This window comes from Miniopterus natalensis, chromosome 5 (genome assembly GCF_054644295.1).
Source record: "Miniopterus natalensis isolate mMinNat1 chromosome 5, mMinNat1.hap1, whole genome shotgun sequence".
Classification (NCBI taxonomy): domain Eukaryota; kingdom Metazoa; phylum Chordata; class Mammalia; order Chiroptera; family Miniopteridae; genus Miniopterus; species Miniopterus natalensis.
Window position 1 is genome coordinate 5,616,891 of NC_142085.1, and position 22,594 is coordinate 5,639,484.

The window sequence follows — 22,594 nt, forward strand, 5'->3', positions numbered from 1 at the left end:
TGCAGGACAGTAACTCAGGGTGGCTTTCTCCTGTCGCTATTCTCAGTGCTCACTAAAGAAAGTAACGAAATCGAGAGTGGAAGGTTCTGGACACTAAGCCAACCATGTCAGGGTGTGGGAGGGCTTTGTGGACAGAAGAGGCCTGGCTCTGAAAACTCTGTTCCTCTGCTTTCAAATCTGTGCTCATTCCTGGTAGTAAAAGTCATCTTTCAAAAATGTGTGTCTTTCTGCAGTGGACAAAGGGCAGAGAGGCTCCTGGCTGTGACCAAGCTGGGCAGGTCAGCAGGAGAGCCCCAAGGGCACCTGGGGTCCGGGCCTCTGTGCTGAGGCTCCAGAGAGGGGGTGCCAGGCTGGGTCCTTCACGGTGGCCGAGCAGCCGAGGCTGTAAGGCTCCCTGGATGAGGGAAAAGCAAGCTCCCAGCCGCCCGGCAGGAGCCCGTGCCTCACGCACACTCTGACCACCTAAGTAGCTGACGCAGCCAGGGGACAGAGCAGGCCCCGGAGGGTAAATGTAACAGTCCTAGCGGCAGACGCTGAGAGCATCTCCAAGTGCCAGGCACCTCAGTGCCTTATGCTGCCAACTCACTAAAGCCTCACCCCAGTTCCCTGAGGTGGACATGATGATGCCCATTCTACCAATGAGAAAAGAGAGGCAAGGAAGTTTAAAACTTGTTAAGGTTGTGCAGCTGGTTGCACCCCAGTCCTTGTGAACTGCTCTTCCTAGGTCTGCCCCAAGAAGGTGAGGCCACGGGGCCCAGGGCAGAAAGGAGAGCCTTTGCCGCAGGGAGCCCGGGGCGTCAGTGGAAGGAAAACAAGCGAGCCTCGCCCCCACTCACCGGTCAGGCCCACGGTGGACACGGGGCCCACTCGCCGCCCCCTGTGCAGGCCGTACAGGTGCATCTTGTACTTGCGCCCCGGCTCCAGGCCCCGCACAGTGACCTCCCTCTCTTCACTCCCGACACGCACCACCTGGGGCCGCCCGTCACTGTCCTTGTACTGGACAGTGAAGGAGTCGAAGTGGCCCTGGGGGACGGCCCAGGAGAGGCTCAGCGAGTCCAGGGAGGACCCTGTGACCGTCAGCTCTCCCAGCAGGGGCTCCTCGGGGGACTCTGGGGCCTCCGTGCTGGGTTCTGTGGGGCTGGGGGTCTCTTCCACTGCAGCTGAGAAGGACAGACACAGGGAGGGTGAGGCAGGTCCATGGAGATGTCCCCCGTTTTCTGAAAGCCGCGGTCATGACTGGGCCCTGAGGACACTTCAGGGAAGTCCCTCTGGGGACGGGGGCACCCTGATCAGTCCAAGCTCACTGACATGCCCAGAGCCCAGAGTCTGCTGTGGGGACCCAGGGCAGCCACAGCACAGCTCACAGAGGCCCTTCTCTGCCCAGGGCCCCCCTGGCCCTCAGGGAGCCCAGGGGGAGGCACACAGGGCACCATGGCTCAGCCTGGAGCAGAGGGACCCCACACCCACTCACCCATCACAGAGTGTGACCCTCCTGCAGGCTCCCACCCTGGGGCTCCCACCATGCGCTCACCTGTCACCCCGACGGCAGAGACAGGGCCCTGGCGCTGGCCATTGTGGAAGCCATACAGGTTCATCTTGTACTTGTGGTCTGGCTCGAGGCCTGAGATGGTGACCCCGTCCTCGTGTCCCGGCACCCGCACCGCCTTGGGCTGCCCATCCCCATTCTTGTACTGGACCAGGAAGTGGTCAAACTGGCCCTCGGGGACAGTCCAGGAGAGGCCCAGGGAGTCGGGGGCGGCGTCCATCACAGTCAGCTCCCCCAGGCGCGGCTTGATGGGCGGCTCGGGGGTTGTGGCAGGCGGAACTTGGGTGGTCACAGTTTTGTAGTCTGGAGCTGGGCGAGCTGGACAGAGACATGGGGGACAGTGAGGTCCCCTCCGTCCTCACCCAGCATATAAACGGTCTATTGCAGGCGTAAGGAAATAAGGAAGGGAATGTTGCCGTCCACAGTGGCTCTAACTCCCATTCTGGCTGGTCCCTCTGATGTCTCCTTCCATCACCTCAGTCACCTCTCCCCCCCCACCTGCCAACACCCCTGTGACCTCTCCCTCTGCTCCAGCACCTGCCTCTCCTCTGAACACAGGCGCAGTGGCCACCGTGCCCTGGGCTCCTTCCACTGGGGTCTCCCGGGCGTGGCACTCCCTCTGGCTCATGACTTTGCTCCTGAACACCTCAGAACCCCTCCCCAACCAGAAACATGCAGTCTCCCTGGTCCTGCTCCCGTCCCCAGCTGCCCTAGGAATCAAGGTGTCCTGCTCTCTCCCGAGTTCCTCTGGCGTCTCTACACCCCCCACACCTACAGCCCAAACTTCCTGGCTTGGGCCACCCTCGCCTCTCACCCGTGTTCCCACCTCCCTCCTGCCAGCCCTGCCTCCCTCCTGCCCCATCTGCGTAGGGACCAGAATGGACTTTAAAGGCATGGTGGACAGTCAGTCTTACTCAGCGCTGCACAGCCCCATGTGTCCAGAGGAGCCTGCTTCCTGAGCTGCCTACCCGCCCCCCATCTCAGGATTATCCCCCACTCAGCATTTCATCCAAACCCCCTCGTGTGCCCTGCTGTCCTGGCTCCCCGGCCCTTGGACCAGCTCTGACATTGTGGACCTGACACACTCTTTGTCCTATTAGGCTGTCACCGTGGCCACACCCCCTGTCCTCAGGTCTCGGCTGTCCTGTGGGTGCCCATGGACAGGCTGGCTGAGGCCTCCTTGTCCAGGCCTGTCCTGTCCCAGGGCTTCCTGTCACACCCACATCCCCCTTTGCCTGTGTTGTTGGTTCACAGCCTGTTTTCCCACGACCGTGAACCCCATTACGATAAGACCTTGTTTCTCTGCCAAGGCCAAGGTTGACCCTGTGAACTCCCACAGTGCTTGACCCAGGGCTCCCCTTCTTAGTTGACCCACTGGGGTCATTCGTCTGGTCACGTCTGAGCCATGAAGCTGGGGAACTGCAGGCAAGACGCTGCTTTCTGAGCATCTCTGCCCTCCGTCACAGCCTCCAGTCTCACCAGAGGCTGAGCCGTGGGACAGGCCAGGGATGCGGTGTGATTCCCTCCCACACATCCTAAGAAAGTGTCTGATCCTTGATTGTGAGGAGGTGCTACCAAAGCGTGGTCCTCAGTCCAGCGGCATCAGCACCCAGAGGACTTGTCAGGGGTGCAGACTCTGTCCCCAGCCCAGACCTGCTGACCGAGTCTGCCCTTGACCAAGACCCCCCAGCCAGTGAGGGGCAAAAGAAAACAGGCAGGTGGGAATATCGATGTTTTCACAAGGTGGTAATAAAGGGAAAGTCTTGCAGGTCCGGTCCTCCCGCCCTGCCGGCCCTGCCCCCACTCACCGGTCAGGCCCACGGTGGACACGGGGCCCGCTCGCCGCCCCCTGTGCAGGCCGTACAGGTGCATCTTGTACTTGCGCCCCGGCTCCAGGGCCCGCACAGTGACCTCCCTCTCTTCACCCCCGACACGCACCACCTGGGGCCGCCCGTCACTGTCCTTGTACTGGACAGTGAAGGAGTCGAAGTGGCCCTGGGGGACGGCCCAGGAGAGGCTCAGCGAGTCCAGGGAGGACCCTGTGACCGTCAGCTCTCCCAGCAGGGGCTCCTCGGGGGACTCTGGGGCCTCCGTGCTGGGTTCTGTGGGGCTGGGGGTCTCTTCCACTGCAGCTGAGAAGGACAGACACAGGGAGGGTGAGGCAGGTCCATGGAGATGTCCCCAGTCTTCTGAAAGCCGCGATCATGACTGGGCCCTGAGGTCACTTCAGAGAAGTCCCTCTGGGGACGGGGACACCCTGATCAGTCCAAGCTCACTGACATGCCCAGAGCCCAGAGTCTGCTGTGGGGACCCAGGGCAGCCACAGCACAGCTCACAGAGGCCCTTCTCTGCCCAGGGCCCCGCTGGTCCTCAGGGAGCCCAGGGGGAGGCACACAGGGCACCATGGCTCAGCCTGGAGCAGAGGGACCCCACACCCACTCACCCATCACAGAGTGTGACCCTCCTGCAGGCTCCCACCCTGGGGCTCCCACCATGTGCTCACCTGTCACCCCGACGGCAGAGACAGGGCCCTGGCGCTGGCCATTGTGGAAGCCATACAGGTTCATCTTGTACTTGTGGTCTGGATCTAGGCCTGAGATGGTGACCCCGTCCTCGTGTCCCGGCACCCGCACCGCCTTGGGCTGCCCATCCCCATTCTTGTACTGGACCAGGAAGTGGTCAAACTGGCCCTTGGGGACAGTCCAGGAGAGGCCCAGGGAGTCGGGGGTGGCGTCTGTCACAGTCAGCTCCCCCAGGCGCGGCTCTTCTGGGTATGTCAGGGCCTCCGTGCTGGGTTCTGTGGGACTCGGAGTCTCCTCCCGAACCTCCTGGGGGGCTGATACAACAAATTGGGGATACAGGCTTACAGGCTGACTTGCTTTGCTGGTGATGTTGAACAGGGCACAGTGGCACCTCCAGCAAACATTCTCTGGGAACTGTTGGGCTAGTGGTTTGTGGCCTTTGTGTGAGCTGTTCAGTGGCTGGTCCCTGGAAACAGGGCTGAGGCCTTGGCTGCCATCACGCAGCGCTGGCCAACTGCACTGCAGGGGTCTGCGGGCCGGGGTCCCCCCTCCTGTCTGAGAAAGGAGCTGGCACGGGAAGATTGGTCCCCTGAGGTGCTGTCTATGGTGTTTGCTGTCCGTGTTGACCTCAGATAGTGAGGGGCAGTGAGGCCTCCTGCCCCTCATCTCTCCCTTTCAGCTTCTATCCCCCAGGGCTTCCCAGGCCCACCCCAGAAACAGGGCAGAAGATGGAATGCACTCTGCTGAGGCCCCCAGCACCCTGCCCCTCCCTCTGCTTTAAGTCTCAGGAATGAGTTACTAAGGCAGGGCTTCAGACAAAAGTGGAAGAAAGATCTGGGGCTGGGGCTGGGGAGTACCCTGCTCTCCCTGAAATCTGGAGTCACAGCCCCAGGGCACCTACCCAAGTCAGGTGCGGTTAGGTCTTCGCTGGGGCTTCATGGACTGGGGACACTGGACAAGGGCAGCCAGCCCTTCTGTGACCCACTACTTAGGGGAAGGAGACTGAGGAGGGAATAGGCAAGAATGATAACCCAGGCAAGGATGGGGCAGGTAGGGATGTGAGGAAGGAAAAGGGTACTGGGAAGCAAGGGTCAGGGGGAAACAGCAGCCCCCGTCGGGCAGCAGCTTTGGTGTGAGAGGCACTGCTCCGAGTGCATGTGGACTATACAGCTGTGTGAAGCAGTTACCATTAGTATCCTCACTTGACAGATAAGAAAGCTGAGGCACAGATGGGCTCAGTAACTTGCACATTGTCCCATAGGTCATAAATGGGAGAGCTGGGATTAAAATCCAGGCAGTTGGCTGAAGAGCCATGTTCCCAACCATGAGGCTACACAAGCACGGAAATGGCTCTGGCTAGGGAGGCTGGACACGTGGAACATGCTGAGGGCTGGAGGCGAGTCCTTTTCCCTGCTCCAAGCTGGCTGGGAGGCAGGGAGTTGGGGCTGGAGGAGTCCTTGCTGGACAGGGCTAGGGAAACGTGGTGCTCTTGTGCCTTGGATCTGCCAGCTCTGAACAAAGCAAGGACATCAGGGTGTGGGCAACAGGTGACAGCAGCTCAGAAATGACCATGGCCCGAGCCAGGTCAGGGAATGGGAAAAGGCCCAGCACAAACCATGGGGAGAGAACATAGTGGCTGAGGACAGTCGGCAGGAGGCCGGAGAGGATGTGAGGTGCTCGGAATGGGGGGACGGGGTTTGCTCTTGGAGGTGGAGAAGCAGGGCCAACACAGAGGCTGGGGCTGGTGGCCGGGTGAGAAGTCCTGGGACGTGGGGAAGAGGGTAGAGGCTTTGACAGAACTGGAGCCGAGAAAGAGAAGGTGGAGGGAGGTGTGTAGGAACCCTGGGCCAGGTCCCAGATCCAGCTCAGAGTGGGGGCTGGCGGGGTTGGGGCTGCAGCCCTGACTCACCGGTGGTGACCACCACAGACACAGGCCCCACGCGCTGCCTGCCATGGAGGCCGTAGAGGTTCATTTTATACTTCCGGTCAGATTCCAGGCCAGGGACAGTGACCGCGCTCTCATCTCCCTTGACAGGCACTGCCTGGGGCTGCCCCTGTGCATCCTTGTACTGGATCATGAAGGAGTCAAAGCTGCCCTGGGCCACTGTCCAGGACAGGCGCAGGGAGTCTGGGGTCACGTCAGTCACTGTCAATTCTCCCAGCAGCGGCTGATCAGGGGGCTCTGGGTGGCCTGGCTCCTCTCTCTTCTGCGGGGCTGTAAATGAGAGGTTCCAGCCAGGACTGAACTGGCAGCCTGGGATTGGTGCTTGGGGTGTAGATGGGTTGTCCCACCTGGAGGGTCATACTGCATTAGTGTGAGTGCTGAACTCCTGGCACGACTAGCACCGCCAGGGTATGACACACCTTCTGGGCCTTGGGGAGCAACGGGATGGGTTGGATTGGGCCCAGAAGTGCGGGGGAGGCTGGCTGACCCTCAGCCTGGGAGTGGGGCCAGGATCTGGAGTCAGCCTTCTCGCTGGGAGGCCCAGCCGGTTCCTGGCAGAGGGCAAGTGTGTGGAAGGCTGAGAGGGGTCACATGGGGTGTAGGTCGCTGCCACTCACCAGTGGTGCCCTCAGCTGTGAGGGGGCCATGCCGCTTCTTGTTGGCAATCCCAAATAGAGCAAATCTGTACTTGTGGTCAGCGTCCAGGGGGGACACAGTGACTGAGCGTTCGGGTCCTTCTACGGGCACCACCTGGGGATGTCCATCCCTGTCCCTGTATTGGACCACGAAGGAGTCAAACTTGCCCTCAAGGACAGTCCAGGAGAGGTGCAGCGAGTCTGGGGTGGGATCTGTCAACCACAGTGTTCCCAGGCGGGGTGGGGTTGTTTGGCTGGTATCACTTTGAGGCACTAGGAGAGGGAGTAGAGAGAAGGGGGGACAGATGAAAAGAGAAGGGACATCCACCTGCCATGCAGGGATGCTGTGTGAGGCTGTGCAGGCTGCTCACTGCATGCAGGTGCACAGTGAGCCAGCACTCTGTTTGTCAAGGTGTGTACTCCAGCAACAGGTTATGCTCACCTAGAGCAAGGGCACGTTCTCCTAAACGTGTGGCCCTGACTCTGTCCCCAGCCTGGGGAGGGGTCTCAGAGACAAGGGAGCCCATCTCCATGGCCAGGGAAGAGCTCCAGGGCAACTTCAGCCGCTTGCCCTGGCTTAACTACCAGCTGGTTTCTCCTCCGAGAGAGGGGAGCACCATATGTGGAGTGAGCCTCCCATGCCCTGCCCTGGGCCCCACCTCCTCCTCTCCTGCCCTCCTCCACTCGGCTATCCATCCGCCCTTTATTCCCAGCCCAGATTCCAGAAAGAGGCCTACACTGGTTGTAGCCATGCCCGCACCTCCATCACCCATGTGACAGCTCTCGCCAGGGCAGGGGTGAGCTAGAGTTGCTAAGTGCTGTGGACACTGTGTGGCACTGAATCACTCTCCTGGAATCTGACATGTCTGACTACACCCTTCATTTTGGCGTCCAGGACACCACTCTCTGGGGCTCTGTCCCTCTTTCAAGTCACCCCTCAGGCTACCCTACGGGCTCTTCTTTCTCTGTGCAGGCCCTGAGTGCGGGCCATCCCCAGGGTTCCACAGGTCTCCCCTCTGCTCTCCACGACCATGAGGGCAGCAGTGTAACCCCAGGCCTATCAGTTTCTGCTTCAGTGGCCTCTCCGTGCCTCGACCCATTGAGTCGATAGCGTGGGCATGCCTCCCAGGCTGCTGTGAGGACGGGGTGTGATGGGAACACACCTGACCTTAAGAAACGCTCAGGAGATGCTTATCTGAGTGTCCCGCTGCTTGTTCCTTGCCTCCGGAAATGGGACTGTCTGATCCAGAAATGTTTGGTGCCTGAGCCCATCTTTCTCCACCACCCACAACCAGACTCACTGCCACCATTCTAATCAGGCCACTATAATTTCTTAACTCACTTCTCCCCCTATCCTCCAGAGCAGCCTCAGTGTAATTTGTAAGATAAATGTAGAATCATGTTTCTCCCCACTTAAAACCCTTCAGAGGCCCCTCAGGGCCCTCAAATGAGGTCCAAGCTCCTGTGAGGCACAAGACCAGCCCCCTCAGCTGCCCAGGAGCCCTGCTGTCTAATGAGAGGAAACAGACATGGATCCTCCTGCAGAATCACACTCACTCCTGCCTTGCTCTCCACGTCTCCCTCTGTCTGCACTGCCTTCCTCAACATCTCTGCCTGACCTGCCACTGTTTTCCCTCCAGGATTCATCTCAGAGACCTCTGCCTCCAGGAAGCCTTCCTGGAGTTCCCAAAGCACTGGGAAGACCCCCTTGAGGACCATGCAGAGGGCAGGAGCAGGTGGGTGACCTGTTGACTGCTCTCACTTACAGATCTTGGCTTCAGCCACCAGGGGGCCATGCTTCTTCTTGCCCACAAGCCCATACAGGACAAATTTGTACTTGCGGCCCGAGTCCAAGTTGGTGAGGAGAGCCGAACGTTGGAGCCCCTCCACAGGCACCACACGGGGCCGGTCCCTGTCTTTGTACTGGATCACGAAGGAGTCGAACTCGCCCTCTGGGACTGTCCAATGCAGGAGCAGGGAGCTGGAAGTCACATCTGTCACTGTCAGCTCGCCCAGGTGCGGTGGGGCCAAGGGCTTCCCAGGCTCTTCTCCATCCCTGTCTGGAGTGGGGGTGGGGAGTAAAAGCAAAGCAGGAAGACTCAACCGTGGCCTTGGCCTTGTCTCCTTCCCTGCCCACTGGCTCACTCCAGCCTGGACAGCTCTCTTCCTCCCTCCCTCAAAGGCACTGTTTCCTCACCCCGGAACCCTCTGTGACCAGCCTTCCTGAGAAGGGGGCATTTCTCCCCTCAACTTCTGCTCTGGAGTCAGAGCTTTGGTCCTTCCCCACCCCTCACAAAGGTTTCTCTGCACACCAAGGTTCATGGGGAAGTTTCAGGACCCCCATGGTTCTTCCTGAGAGTTTCAAAACTCCCCATTGCTACTATAGAGCAGTCTGAAGACTCCTCAGTCCACCTGAACTTCTCTCTCCCTTGTCTCCCTCTGTGGTGAGCCTAACCTGGAGTTGTGGGGAGAATCAGCTTTTCTGGTCCCGTAAAGAGGGACCAAGAGAGAATGTGAGAGCCAGGCACCCAGGCCCTGACCTTCACTGGCTCTGCGGACTTCGCCCATTTCTGAAGGCCTGATGGCTGTGGTGCTCCCTGCCCCAAGGAACCTCCACCCCCAGGAGAAACTGGCTGATGGGACCATGGGGCACTGCCTATCTTTGGGTGGGGGGCAGTGCCACTGTTCTAGCCTGCCAGTGAGGGGGTGGCAGGGGCTATGGGGAAGAGAAGGGGAGAAGGGGGTTGAGGGTCAGTATCATCAGGGCCAGAGGCCCTCCCACACCCACACCCACACTGAGAGATCTATGGGATGGGGTGGGGCAGAGGAATGACCAGAATGTGGGGTCAGGACACAGAAAAGAAAGCTATAGGGAGAATCGCTGCCCCATGCCTGAGTTTTCTTTTCCCATTTTCTTTTCCTGGAGCCTACCCTGTCATTGTTCTCAGACCCCACCCCCATCCCTCTTGCCTCTGAACCCTCAACTCCTTTTCTCTCCTTGTTTTCTCCCACCACGGCCCATCCAAACGCAGCCCTGACCTTCTACCCCCATCCTACCTCTGAGTCCCTCCAGCCCAGCCCCTCCCTCAACCTCAGGACCCTGGTCTGAGCAGAAGCCAGGATGTACCCATAATGCCTTGGTAGATGAGAGGGGCAGAGGGCTTGCCCTCAGGGGTGACCCCACGAAGTGACAGCTCATAGGGGGCTCCAGGAGGGGGTGAGGGCAGCAGTGCTTGGCGGACATCCCCTGGCAGCAGTTGGTCATGCAATCCTGGCCCATTGGGCACCCGGAGGTGCAGCCGGAAGTGGGCAAAGGTGTCAGGCTGGGCCGTCCAGGCCACGCGGAGGCGCCCTGTCTTGTCTCTGCCCAGCACTCTCAACTCTCCCAGCTCCTGGGGGCGCTGCTGCAGGCCTGGGGCCTGAGCCCCTTGAGTTGTTGAAGGGCCTGAGGGAGGAGGCTCATCAGTGGCCCCCAAGAAGCCTGAGGGGATGGACCCTGGGAAGGGTAGGGCAAGAAAAACAGGAGAGTCCATTGTTAGAGCCAGAAAGGAACCCCAGCCCACAGGTTCCTGTAGCCTCTAAGAGCCTACAGACATGCCCTGGGCCCCCTCAAGCCCCAAGGGTCGGCCAGTCCTCCAAACACCCATCACCTCACCTGAGCAGACAGGCCTGCAGATAATAACTGAAAGAAATAAACCTGCTGTCCCTCCCCCCACAAGACTATGACCTCCAGCCCCACAGACTTCCAAGCCCCTCCCCACAGGCACCCTGTCCCCACTGGGTGGCGGTATGGCTTCCATTAGTGCAGCAGTGAGCAGCCTGGAAGAAAGAAGGTGGTGTTAGAGAAGGGGTGCAGGAGGGGGCCGGGTAGTGAGGAGGGCGTTTACTCAGGCGGCATCTGGGCCCTATGGGGGAAGAAAAGGTCCACAGCCCTCCCAGGGCAGCCACGGAACACCCTCCCTGAGCCCGACATCACTCCTGTGGAAGAGACCAGTGTGAGGTGAGCCAGGAGACCTGAAAAGCAACTGGGGAAGCAGTGCTCTCCCCTTGAAGGCATGTGCACGCTGCCCGTGGCTTCAAGGCCACCCCCAGCTGCCCCGATGCGTCCCTTTGAGGTCAAGGCCAAATTGTGGAAAACAGCAACCACTGACCACAGTCTTCAGCCACCCTCACCGCAGTGAGTCAGCGCTGGAAATCTCTGTCGTCACTCTTCCCACCACCACCGCCCTCCCCAACTGTTCCAGTGAGTGTGCAGTCCCTCCGCGCCCACCCAAGGCTGCTTCTGTTGCCTGGATAGCAACCTTGGCAGCCCTGCCTTGAGAACCCAGGTGAAAACCAAGGGACCCCAAAGACCAGGTCTTCTTGGCCCAGGGTATCTGCCAGGACGTGCGTGTGCGTGTGTGTGCGTGTGCGTGTGCGTGAAGGAGGGGGGTGGATGTGGTTTTAGGGACAGAGGAAGGCTGTGCTTTGCTGTGGGGGACGCCTGGAGCCTGCACCAGGTAGGGCGTGAAGGCAGAAGGGTGTGGTGGGGGTGACAGTCTGAGCAGCGAGCAGTGGGAGGGGCTGAGGGGTGCAGCTCCCAAAGGCCGGTGAGCCTGGGCAGGGAGGAGAGGTCCCGCGCCCCAGCGCACACTACCTGTGGTGGTGATGAAGGCGTAGGACTTGGAGGTCTGCCCTGCCCGCACCCCGTGGACCTCCACGTGGTAGGTGGTGCCGGGCCGGAGGCGGGGCAGGCTGACGGTGCGCGTGGTGCCCGGCACGGTCAGCTCGCCCTGCGGGCCGTCGGCGGGGGGCTGGGGCTGCCAGCGCAGCACCACGCGCTCGAAGTGCCCGCGGAGCCCGTCGAGGGACACGAGCAGTGAGCCGTCGGCGGAGCTGCCCAGCACCTCGGGCTTGGGGTGGCGGGGCACAGCCATCCCGTCGGCGCCGTCGGGCGAGAGGCCGCGGGGGCCCTGGGCGGAGTCGCGCTTCCAGGCGCCGGCGTCCGCGCTGGCGGTGGGGCGGGGCGCGCGCGGCGGGGGCGCGGGGGAGCCGGCGGGCGCGGCGGCCGCCAGGCGGCGCTGCAAGTACTCGTGGATGTGGCGCGCCGCCGACGCGTAGGTCTGGTTGGCCCGCAGCGGGTAGCCGCGCGCGCGCAGGTGGCGCTCCAGGTCCCGCGCGGTGCCGCGGAAGCGGCCCAGCTCGGCCGTCAGGTTGCCCCACGGCCGCCGAGGGCCCTGCGGCAGGCTGGGCCCGGGCCGAGGCTCCTCCTGCGCTTCCTCCGCGGGCCGAGGGGGCCGAGCGGGCTGCGGGGGGCGCGCGGGCCGCGGGGCCGGCCGGGGGCGGGGCCTGGGGGGCGGGGCGGGGGGGCGCGCCTCCGGGTAGGCGTAGTGGCCTGGTGCTGCCGGGGGCAAAAAAGGGGGAGGGGAGAGCCGATCAGTGGCCGCCGCCCCTGCCAGCCCCGCACCCTCCCGCGGCCCACCCTCCTTCCGTCCCTCCCACCGGAGCCGGAGCCGGAGCCGGAGCCGGAGGCCTCCACCCTGCGCCCCAGCCCCACCTGGAAAGAGAACCGAGAGAAAGGAGTTAGTGTCCCAGGAGCCCCTCACCCCTGGCCCTCCAAGCCCACCACTGTTGGTGCCCTAGAAAGAAAAGAGAAGCCAGCCGGCAGGGCCCTGTGTCTGGAGAGAAAGGGGAGTGGGAGGAGAAAATGTGGCCACAGCAAGGTGGGTGTCCCTCTGTCACAGGAAAAGAAAAGATCCAGGCATCTGTTGAGAGACCTTGAGGTTAGCGGAAAATTACTGCCATGAGACCTAAGTCCCCAAACTCCAATCCTAAGTCAACAGGAGCGCTGGTCTCCTCTCCGCCTAATTCCAGTCCCTGCAAGATCCGACCACTGACAGCAGGGCCATCCCCCACTAGGTGGGTCGCCAGGGCCTCCTGTTCACTGTTCTCTCCATGGGCAGCCTTCCTGTAGGGCCTGGGAGCGCTGTCTCCCTGGTGCCCTTGGCACAGAACAAGGTGCTTTGGGACTGCCACGCACACTGCCAAGTGCATTTGGAGGAGCATGGGCTCCTGAGGAGGGGGTTCCTACACTCAGAAACCAGGCCCTGCCCTAGCCCCTGGCCAGCCATACCTGTGTTGGCCCTGACAGAAGCCGGGTAGCTTACTGCCCGGCCCCGCTCTGCAGTGACAGTCACCACATATTCCACGCCTGGCATCAGGTCAGTCAGCAGTGTTCCGTCTGCTTCAGCTGGCACTTCCAGCCGCACCCTCTGGTTGCCAGCACTGACATAGGACACCACAAATCGGTCCACCTCGGCCTGGGGGCGCAGCCAGCTGAGCTCCAGTGTGGTTGGAGTCACAGCCACCACCCGGAGGTCCTGGGGGCCATCGATCACTAGCCAGGTTAGAGAGAGGATGCATCAGGTGGGAGTCTGGCTCTTCAGTCACCAGCTTTCCTTCAAGGACCCTTGCTCCACCCAAACCCTCCCCTTGGCCCTCCTGGAGGGCAGAGTCCTGGCTACCCCTCTCATATCCAGATCTCCACACAGACCCTCCCCATAGCCCCTGCTCTCACTGGTGGTGATGGTCTTGGAGGCAGAAGGGCCCCAGTTGGTCCCTCGAAGGGCTCGGACAGTGACCTGGTACTCCTGACCAGGGGCCAGTCCTCTCTGGTCATAGGCTGAGGCAGAGCTGGGCACCCGCGCAGTGAATGGGGGGCTCGCCCCCTCTGTCTGCAGGAGAGAGAGAACCGGGTGGGTGAGGGCTGGTACTCTGCCCCCCACTCAATCCCCCTATGTCCTCTGTCTCCAATTCAAAACAGTGTCAACCTGGGACTGTGCAGAACTGGGCCCTGAACAGCTGGGGGGTGCGGCCAGAGACAGCAGACACATCCAGAACACTTTCTCCATGCCAGCGCCTTTTTAAGGCACTTTGTGTGTATGAACTCACTGAATCCCAGGCACTGTGACCTTGGAGTCCCATCTCTTAGACTACCTTCTAGCCTGCTTGTCAGCTGTCTGCCAGAATTCTACCTGAAACACAGGACTCCGGTGTGCCCTGCATCCCTGGCTTCCTGGGCGGGACAGGCTTCTCCTAAGCTCACTCCTGTCAGGACAGGTGAAGGAGAGGAGGGATGCCCCTTCAAATCTCACTTCCTCCTTAAAGTATCTGCCCCAGTCTGAGCCTCCCACAGACACCTGACCCCGCTGTGTAATCTGGGTGTGACCCGTCATGACGTTTCCCTCCAGGCACTTTTCTTGTCTCCTCAAAAACAAGGCTCATCTGCTCAGAGTTCCACAAATAGTTTCCCAGTTTCGTACTTGCATCATGCTGGGCATTGAGACACAAAAGTAAACGATATGGTCCCTGTCCTCAGACAGCTTATGCTTTAGAAGCTAAACGCATGGGCACGACTTAAGTTTTATTATAGCCCTACCCAAATCTCTGCATGTAGTGCATGTCTGTGAGAAAACAGCCCTCCTCCAAGTGTACATTTGAGGTCTTATGATGATCCGTGGTGACCCCACAGGAAAGCTGCATGCCCTGCTCCAGATGGGGTGTCCTGGAGTGCCAGCCACGGGAGGAACAAAGGAACTGGACACCTTGAGCAGTCCAACAGCCCCACATTTCACTGGGCTGTCCAGCTCGACTGCTAAGAAGGACACTCTGTTCTGCTGAGCTATGTTGGCTGTGATGGGGACACCTCCATTTAGCCAAGTAGGATTGGAAATTTCAAAAGGTACTCTCCTAAACCAAGGGAACTGGTGGGGAAACCAGCACAGTAAATACCAAAGTACAAAACCAGATGAGAGGCCACGTAGAGATTTCTGGGTTGAGGGTGAATAAAGCTTTGTCAGTTTTCTTGGCTGAAAAGGTACCCTGGGCACATAGGACCCCTGTCCCTCTCCTGCTTACCCTGCCCTAAGATACCCCAGCCTAGGAGGCCTTGGGTTGACCTCAACTCAAGACCTGTGAAACCCTCATCCTTCCCATGACAACTCTGTCACCCTTTAATTCCCAGCCCCCTTCCACACACACTTTGGGTGCTCCCTGATGATGTCTGTGATGTCTGGTCCTTTCAGCAAGACAAACCCATCCCAACGCCTCCTTCTCCCTTCAGATCATCTACATGAACCTTTTAGGCGGATCTTAGTCCCTCCTGAGACCCACTTCAGAACAGCTCCCTGACAGTCTCGCTGTCAGCACATCTGGCTGGCCTAAGGCAGGCTCTCTAGCCAGATGCCAGCAGCTGGCTCTGCCCCTTAGCAAAAGCTTGGCTGCTTCACTGATTGTCCTTGGCTAGTTTCTAACCCTATTCTCAAAATCAGCCTGTGGCCCCAGGTGGGGGACTCCACCTTGGCTGGCTCTTGGACCTTACGTCACCCTCATCCCCCTCTTCAGACCAGACTCAAACACAAACTTTTCTGAGGCTGCAAAGCCTTGTGACCCAATGAAAGCTTGGTGTAGCCCTGGGTAGAACATACCCAGACGAGGAATCCCTGACCTCCTTCTGATCAGGGGTCAACTCCCTCAGTTTCCTCATGCTTTCTCTCATATTCATGGAGGGGCCAGCATTTTCCAAAATAGCAAGTCAGTGATCCTCAGGCTCGTGTGCATCAGAACCACCTGGAGGGCTTGCGGCAACACAGGTCACTGTGCTCCACCCCCAGAGCTTCTGAGTCAGTAGACCTGGCGGCGGAATTCAACAATTTGCATATCCAACAAGCTCCCAGGTGGTGCTAATGCTGCAGATCCAGGGAACACACTTTGAGAACCACTAAGTCACAGTAACAAGGCCGAGTATGCAGAGAGGATTGTTCCTCTCCCACGTTAAAATCATTCCAATAGCTAGGTGTGTCCTCGGCCAGAAACAGCAGAGTTTGAGCTCTGAGAGAGAAGTGTTCCGGATAAGGTAGGGAAAGGCAGGCTTCTAGGAAGATGGCAGTGGCCAGAGGACAGCCAGCTACTGAGTATTCTCTGTGCCGACAGAATAGGACAGAGAGCACTGGCTAAGGCAAGAGGCGCGGTTCCAGGGGCCAGCCACAGAAAGTACAGAAAATAGTCTGAGGCTGGTCGCACAGGATAATGGGGAGACGAACAGGAGTGTCCGGGGGCCATTTCACAGGAGCATTGTTCACACCCGGCTCAGAGGGGCCCCGGAGCGTGACAGAGGCCCACGCCCGGAGAAGAGCACACAAGCTGCAAAACAGGGCCGAGCCGGGCACAGGCCAGCTCCCCGCCACCCAGCCCCGCCTGAGGGAGGAAGCCAGGGCTTTGGCCGGGAAGCCCCACCTCTTGAGAACACCCAAGGGTGGGCTCGTGCTTACGAGGAGCAGAAGGCTGTGCTGCCCTGCACGCTTCCTCCATCTCAAGTGTTTATTTTAGTTCCACTTTCCCTCAAGTTTCTTTGGAAAGTTCCTTTTAAAAGTCCCACCTCTCAAGATTAGAACTATGTAAATAATATACACAGAAAAGAAGAGAGTGGGAGAAACACTTTAAAATTTTAACAGTGCTTATTTTACTGTGAAGCAGCCAAGAATTATTTGTTTTTTTTCTAGTTGCCAAATTCTTGTCTTGTGATTAAATTATTTCTATATCAAGTAAAAAAAAAAAAAAATTCAAACAGAAGGAAAAAAATCCCAGCTATCCTGGTTGTACAGCAAAGGACTTCTACCTCTGTTTCTATCGGGCGAGGAGAGACAGCCTGGCCAGGGTCGGCCGGGGTGTGGTAGGAATAAGTAGGCTGGTTGGGGCAGGGGTAACAGCAGCACCTCGGAGCCGCCCGCGTCCCAGAGCCCTCCTGGGGCTTAGGCCCTGGGAGTTACTTCTGCCTGCAGAGTCCTGGCTGGGCAGAGAGGAGGTGGCTTGGCCTATCCACCACATCTGTGGGCTGATGCGGGAAAGCAGGAGTTGGACAGCAGAAAGGCCAGGTGATTTGGGACTAGGACGCCGAGCCCATCACGAAGGCCCAATCCGCACGGAGGGAAGTGTCTGATGAGAGGCCACCAGGCTCGCCTTTAGGGTGCCCCCAGGTATTTTAAGAGCGAGTTGGAAGGAGACAGAGCACTGACAACACAGAGGCGGGAGCACCGCTTCACACAGAATCATCGCAACAGCCTGGACGGCCTGGCCCAAACCAGAAGATAGCATGGGACTGAGCCAACTGCCAAGCCCTGTGTTTAGGGTAAAAAAGTGTATATAGGTCAATGCTGTCTTTTTTCCTTCCTTCTTTCTTTTTTCTTATTTATCCATATTTTCTAAAGTTCCTACACTAAGCCTCTACAAGTTTTATAACAAAAAGTTCTTTTAAAAAACAAATATGATCAGAGCAGCCGACCGTTTGTGTGAGCACAAGTTAATACCTGTCAGCTCTGAGGGAAACACCAGTGTCTCCAGTGTTACCGGAATGGCTGGGCTCTTCTGTGCGCTCGTGTTTTGGGAACAAATGCAAAAAGCAGGAGGCACTAGAAGAGGGAACCCCAGAGGGGAAGAATTCTAGACTAAAGACCTAGGGAAAGGGGTGCAGGAACCAGCGGGTTTTGCCCATGAGAATGAAGGGGGACTTGAAGGCCAAAGGTCTTCAAATCCCTGAAAGCCTGTGGTGTAGGATGCAGGGCAACCAAAATACCACCCCGGCTGCTGGTGAAGGCCCAGCAGGGCCACTGGATGGACGTTAGAATGGAGCAGGTTTGGACTTAGCAACAACAAAAAGAACTGACTAGCAGTGATGACCAACTAAGGACGGGACAGCCTCAGAGAGTACTGAGCTCACTGCCACCAGAGGTGTCCCAGCCCCAGTGGGCCAGTGCTTTCGGGAGAGGCAGCTTCAGGAACCCAGACATCTGGACTCAACCACTGATTACCTGGAATGTCCTGTGTGAGGTGGGCACCCCCTCCCCGGGGCCTGCCCTCTCGGCCCCCTCCTGGAGTGGGCTCTCACCGTGGGGATGAACTGAATTTCATAGGCATCCACAGGGCCAGGAGCCCGGGTCCACTCTGTCCGGACTGTCGTCTCCTCCAGGAGATGCATCCTCATGCCCTCAACGGCTGGCACCTCTGCCCGGAAGAATGGGATAGAGGAAGCTGGTTAGCCCAAGGCAGCCCCACCTGACCCCCACTATCACAGGCCCCTCCTCGGGGCCACACGAAGAGACCAGGCCTAGTTGACACTCCTCTCTGGGGTGGGGCAAAGCTAGCAGAGGCCCCAGCAGGCCCTGGGTCTCCTTCAGCGTCCCCCAGCTCCAGGGACACGGTATCTCTCCAAAAGCAGCCAAAGGGCCCCCAAACCGCTCGTGGAGGGGAGAGCAGGTGCTGCCTGCGGGCCTGCGCCACGGCTCTGCGCCCTGCACCCTGCCCCGGCCCCCTGGCTGCTCGCTGCCCGTGTCTGACCTCCCCGCACCCTGCCCCGGCCCCCGGCCCCCTGGCTGCTCGCTGCCCGTGTCTGACCTCCCCGCACCCTGCCCCGGCCCCCGGCCCCCTGGCTGCTCGCTGCCCGTGTCTGACCTCCCCGCACCCTGCCCCGGCCCCCGGCCCCCTGGCTGCTCGCTGCCCGTGTCTGACCTCCCCGCACCCTGCCCCGGCCCCCGGCCCCCCGGCTGCTCGCTGCCCGTGTCTGACCTCCCCGCACCCTGCACCCTGCCCCGGCCCCCTGGCTGCTCGCTGCCCGTGTCTGACCTCCCCGCACCCTGCCCCAGCCCCCGGCCCCCCGGCCCCCCGGCTGCTCGCTGCCCGTGTCTGACCTCCCCGCACCCTGCCCCAGCCCCCGGCCCCCCGGCCCCCCGGCTGCTCGCTGCCCGTGTCTGACCTCCCTGCACCCTGCCCCGGCCCCCCGGCCCCCCGGCTGCTCGCTGCCCGCGTCTGACCTCCCCGCACCCTGCCCCAGCCCCCGGCCCCGGGCCCCAGGGCGCGCCCCCAGCGGCTCAGAGCCGCCCCAGCGCACGGGCGGGGCTGCCGCTCACCTTCCCCGCAGTCCGCCCCCGCGTAGCCCTCCCGGCAGAGGCAGCTGCCGTCCCGACACTCGCCCCGGCCGCGGCAGTCCTCGGGGCAGGCCTGCACGGCGCAGTCGGGGCCGCCGAAGCCCTCCACGCACACGCAGCGCCCGGCGCGGCACAGCTCCCGCGGCCCACAGCCCCCGGGGCAGGCGCTGGCCGGGGGCGCCTCCTGCCCGCAGTCCTCGCCGCCGTAGCCCGCGTGGCACAGGCACACTCCCTGCACGCAGCGCCCGCGGCCCCGGCAGTCGGCGGGGCAGGCGCGGGCGGCGCAGGAGGGGCCGGCGTAGCCAGGGTCGCACGCGCAGCGCCCGTCCTCGCAGCGGCCGCGCCCGTGGCAGTTGGAGGGGCAGGTACGGAGGCTGCAGTCCTCGCCCGCGTAGCCCTCCCAGCAGGCGCAGGCGCCATCCTGGCACACGCCGCGCTGGCTACAGTCGCGCGGGCACCGCCTCACGCCGCAGTCGTCGCCAGAATAGCCGTCGTCGCACGCGCAGCGTCCGTCCAGGCACCGGCCGCGCCCTCGGCAGCCTGCGGGGCAGCTGCGCGCGCCGCAGTCCTCCCCCTCGAAGCCCGCGTCGCACGCGCACACGCCGTCCTCGCAGCGGCCTCGACCGCGGCAGTCCCCGGGGCATCGACGGCTGCCGCAGTCCTCGCCCGTGAAGCCCGGGTTGCACACGCAGCGGCCGTCCACGCAGCGCCCGCGCCCGCGGCAGTCGCCAGGGCAGGCGCGCGCGCCGCAGTCGCGGCCCGTGTACCCGGGCCAGCACACGCAGCGGCCGCTCTCGCACCGGCCCCGGCCGCGGCAGTCCCCAGGGCAGCCGCGCGCGCCGCAGTCCTCGCCGCTGTAGCCCGCGTGGCACACGCACACGCCGTCCTCGCAGCGCCCGCGGCCCCGGCAGTCGCGGGGGCAGGCGCGCGCGGCGCAGTCGGGCCCCGTGTACCCCGGCCAGCACACGCAGCGGCCGTCCTCGCAGCGGCCCCTTTGGTTGCAGTCGCCCGGACAGCTGCGCACGCCGCAGTCGTCCCCGCTGTAGCCCGCGTCACAGATGCACTCGCCGTCCTCGCAGCGCCCGCGGCCCCGGCAGGCGCGCGGGCACGTCCGCGTGCCGCAGTCCTCGCCCGCGTAGCCGGGCCAGCACACGCAGCGGCCGTCCACGCAGCGCCCGCCTTCGCCACAGTCCCCGGGGCAGGTGCGCGAGCCGCAGTCCTCGCCCGTGTAGCCCGCGTCGCACACGCAGCGTCCGTCCTCGCAGCGCCCCCTCTGGCTGCAGCCGCGGGGGCAGCTCCGCACCGCGCAGTCCTCGCCCGCGTAGCCCGCGTCGCACACGCAGCGCCCGTCCTCGCAGCGCCCCCTCTGGCTGCAGCCGCGGGGGCAGGAGCGCAGGCCGCAGTCGTCGCCCGAGAAGCCGGGCCGGCACACGCACACGCCCTGCACGCAACGCCCGCGGCCGCGGCAGTCCCCGGGGCAGGAGGGCCGGCCGCAGCTGGGGCCGCTGTAGCCGGGGAAGCACACGCAGCGCCCGCGGACACAGCGCCCCTGGTCGTTGCAGTCGTCCGGGCAGGACCCGGAAGCAGGTGGGGGGGAAGGGGACACCCCGGCGTCTGCGGGGTCCGAGCAGGTGGGCCCCCCCCAGCCTGGCTCGCAGGAGCAGGCGCAGCGGCTCAAGTCAAACACACCGTGGAGACTGCAGAGGCTACGGACGTCTGTCTGGCCTGGAGTAAGAGCGAGAGGAGGGCCTCAGTTTTTCTGGAGGAGAGGCTGGGCCCATATACTGCTCCGGAGTTGTCCCCTCCAGCAGGGCCAGTCTCATTTCATGAGGCCACCTTAGCCTCCAGCTGCTCCCTCGCAATATATGTGGTCTACCAGGGCGCGAGCATATGCTGGGAGGAGAGGGGAGCTGGCATCTGGCCAGTCAAATGGCTCCCCTCTCCAAGCTGTGCCCTGGGCTGCACTCGCCACCCCCAAGAGTGAGGAAGAGGTAAGTGCCTTTTTCTAATTCATACCCAGGTCCTTTATAGACTGGCAATGCCCACCCAACTTCTCCACCTGCCTCTTTTTCTGTGCCCCTCCTGTGGTAGACTGCTCACCTGTGCCAGCCTGGGCAGCAGCAGAACAACATCCCCCAGTGCACTGTTCCTTGAGCCCCTTCACCAGCTCCTCCAGGATCTCTAGCCGGACCCTCAGGGCCTGCACCTCTGAAGCAGGGACCGGGGGCTCAGTGCCTGGGGGACAGCCACAGCCGGCCGAAGGGGGCAGGTTAATGCGGTGGGTAAACACCACCTGCTTTTCCCCTCCTTCCACGGTGTGCTCGTAAAGCTGAGAAGAGGGTTTCCCTCCTCTTGGCTCTGCTGTTCGGCCCCCTGGCTGAGGAGGGGGCCGTGGGGCTGGGAGCGTCATGTTGGAGCGTGAAGAGAAAGGGCCTGCTCTGACTGTGCCCAGCAGCAGTAGGAGGGCCAGGCTGAAGGTGAGGGAACATTGGGCTGGCATCATTCAGGAGGCTGCAGGAAGAGAGGGCAAGTGTGAAGCAGTTTCACAAAGACAAGATGCCCCCCCACCCCCCAACACACACATTAACAACAGTCCCACCACCCACAACTAATCTACCCAACTCACATGTACAAAAATCCACATTTAACCCAACCCCAAGGAACGCCCTCCTTGGAGATTTGCTCTCTAACTCACTCTCTGATGTCATTTGGTTACCCTGCTCCCCACCTCTTTTCCCTATTCTACCCACACTGGTCCTTTGTTCCACAGACACCACAAGCTTGCGTTAGCCTAAGGGCCTTTGCACCGTATGTTCCCTGTCTGGGATGCTCTTCGCTCAGCTCTTAAAGGTGGGCTCCTGCTTGTTCAGATCTTAACTCATATGTCATTGACACCCAGAGGCCTTCCTTGCTGCCCAGTTGGAGCAGTCTTCATTACTGCCCCCATAGTATCCCACTTATGTCCTTCGTGGCATTCTCTGCTGCCCGAATCATCTGTTGTGAGGCACTGGTTCGTTGCTTTCTCCAACTACTAGAATGGGAGCTCCATGAGAAGCGCACGGCTGTGCCTGTGGCTGGCACACGGGCTGTCCGACACATTAATGTTGAATGCATTAGTGGATGAGCATCTGAGGCCAATCCTTTCACAAACACCTGGGTCCCAGCTCCTCCTATCTTCTCAGGAAACTTCAGGTGTAGATTGTCCTCTCTTTTATTGAACCTCTCACTCTCAGCTAGTTCCTTCCATCGACTTTTATATGAGCTCAAATATCTCCCATTTTTAAAAAAAGCCCTTTTCCTCAGGACTTACATTATCAAGCATCAAAACCTCTTATACTGGTGCAAGGATAGACAGAACAGAACAGGGTCCAGAGACAGACCCACAACATTTGTGGTCACCTGATTAATGACAAAGGTGTCATTAAGAGGGGATAGATGGTCTTTTTGATAAATTGTGCTTGGCCAACAAAAATACATATGGAAAAAACACCTGTCTCTAACTTACGTCCACATACAAAAATTAATTTGAAATGAATCTAATGGACCTAGTTGTGAAAGGTAAAGCAACAACTTTCAGAACATTATCTTACGGAAGAAAATACAGGAGAATATCTTTATGACCTTGGAGTAAGCAAAGATTTCTTAAAACCTAACCACACAAAACTTAACCATAGAAAATGAGATTGCTACATTGGACCTCACTGAAATCGATAACTTCTGGAAATCAAAAGACACCATTAAGAGAATAAGAAGATGAGCTGCAGACTGGGAGGAAATACGATTGTCCCTTGACCGATTTTTTTCAGTTCACCCATGCATCTCAACCCCACATTGTTCAGGCTCAACTGGGGGTTAGAAATTCAAGTGTGCAGAGGGACAACTATGGTTATACTTGAATTTTCAACTAAGCAGGCTGTCTGCCTCCCTAACCCCCCATTGTTGAAGGCTCAAATGTATGTGATATGTCAGAAAAAAATAGAGGAGGGGTT

General features: G+C 60.5%; 1 protein-coding gene across 1 annotated transcript in view; it reads right to left on the reverse strand.

Annotated features, from left to right (window-relative positions):
• TNXB (tenascin XB) overlaps positions 1-21,108 on the reverse strand; it is a 40,179-nt gene extending 19,071 nt beyond the window's left edge. Inside the window, 14 exon segments of the mRNA XM_087817225.1 lie at positions 837-1,160; positions 1,532-1,864; positions 3,178-3,678; positions 4,050-4,382; positions 5,978-6,283; positions 6,631-6,921; positions 8,415-8,708; positions 9,776-10,144; positions 11,285-12,028; positions 12,761-13,024; positions 13,205-13,361; positions 17,570-17,685; positions 18,588-20,330; positions 20,706-21,108. Of these exon segments, the coding sequence (XP_087673351.1) occupies positions 837-1,160; positions 1,532-1,864; positions 3,178-3,678; positions 4,050-4,382; positions 5,978-6,283; positions 6,631-6,921; positions 8,415-8,708; positions 9,776-10,144; positions 11,285-12,028; positions 12,761-13,024; positions 13,205-13,361; positions 17,570-17,685; positions 18,588-20,330; positions 20,706-21,108 (6,178 nt within the window).
• Between the last annotated feature and the right edge of the window lie 1,486 nt (positions 21,109-22,594).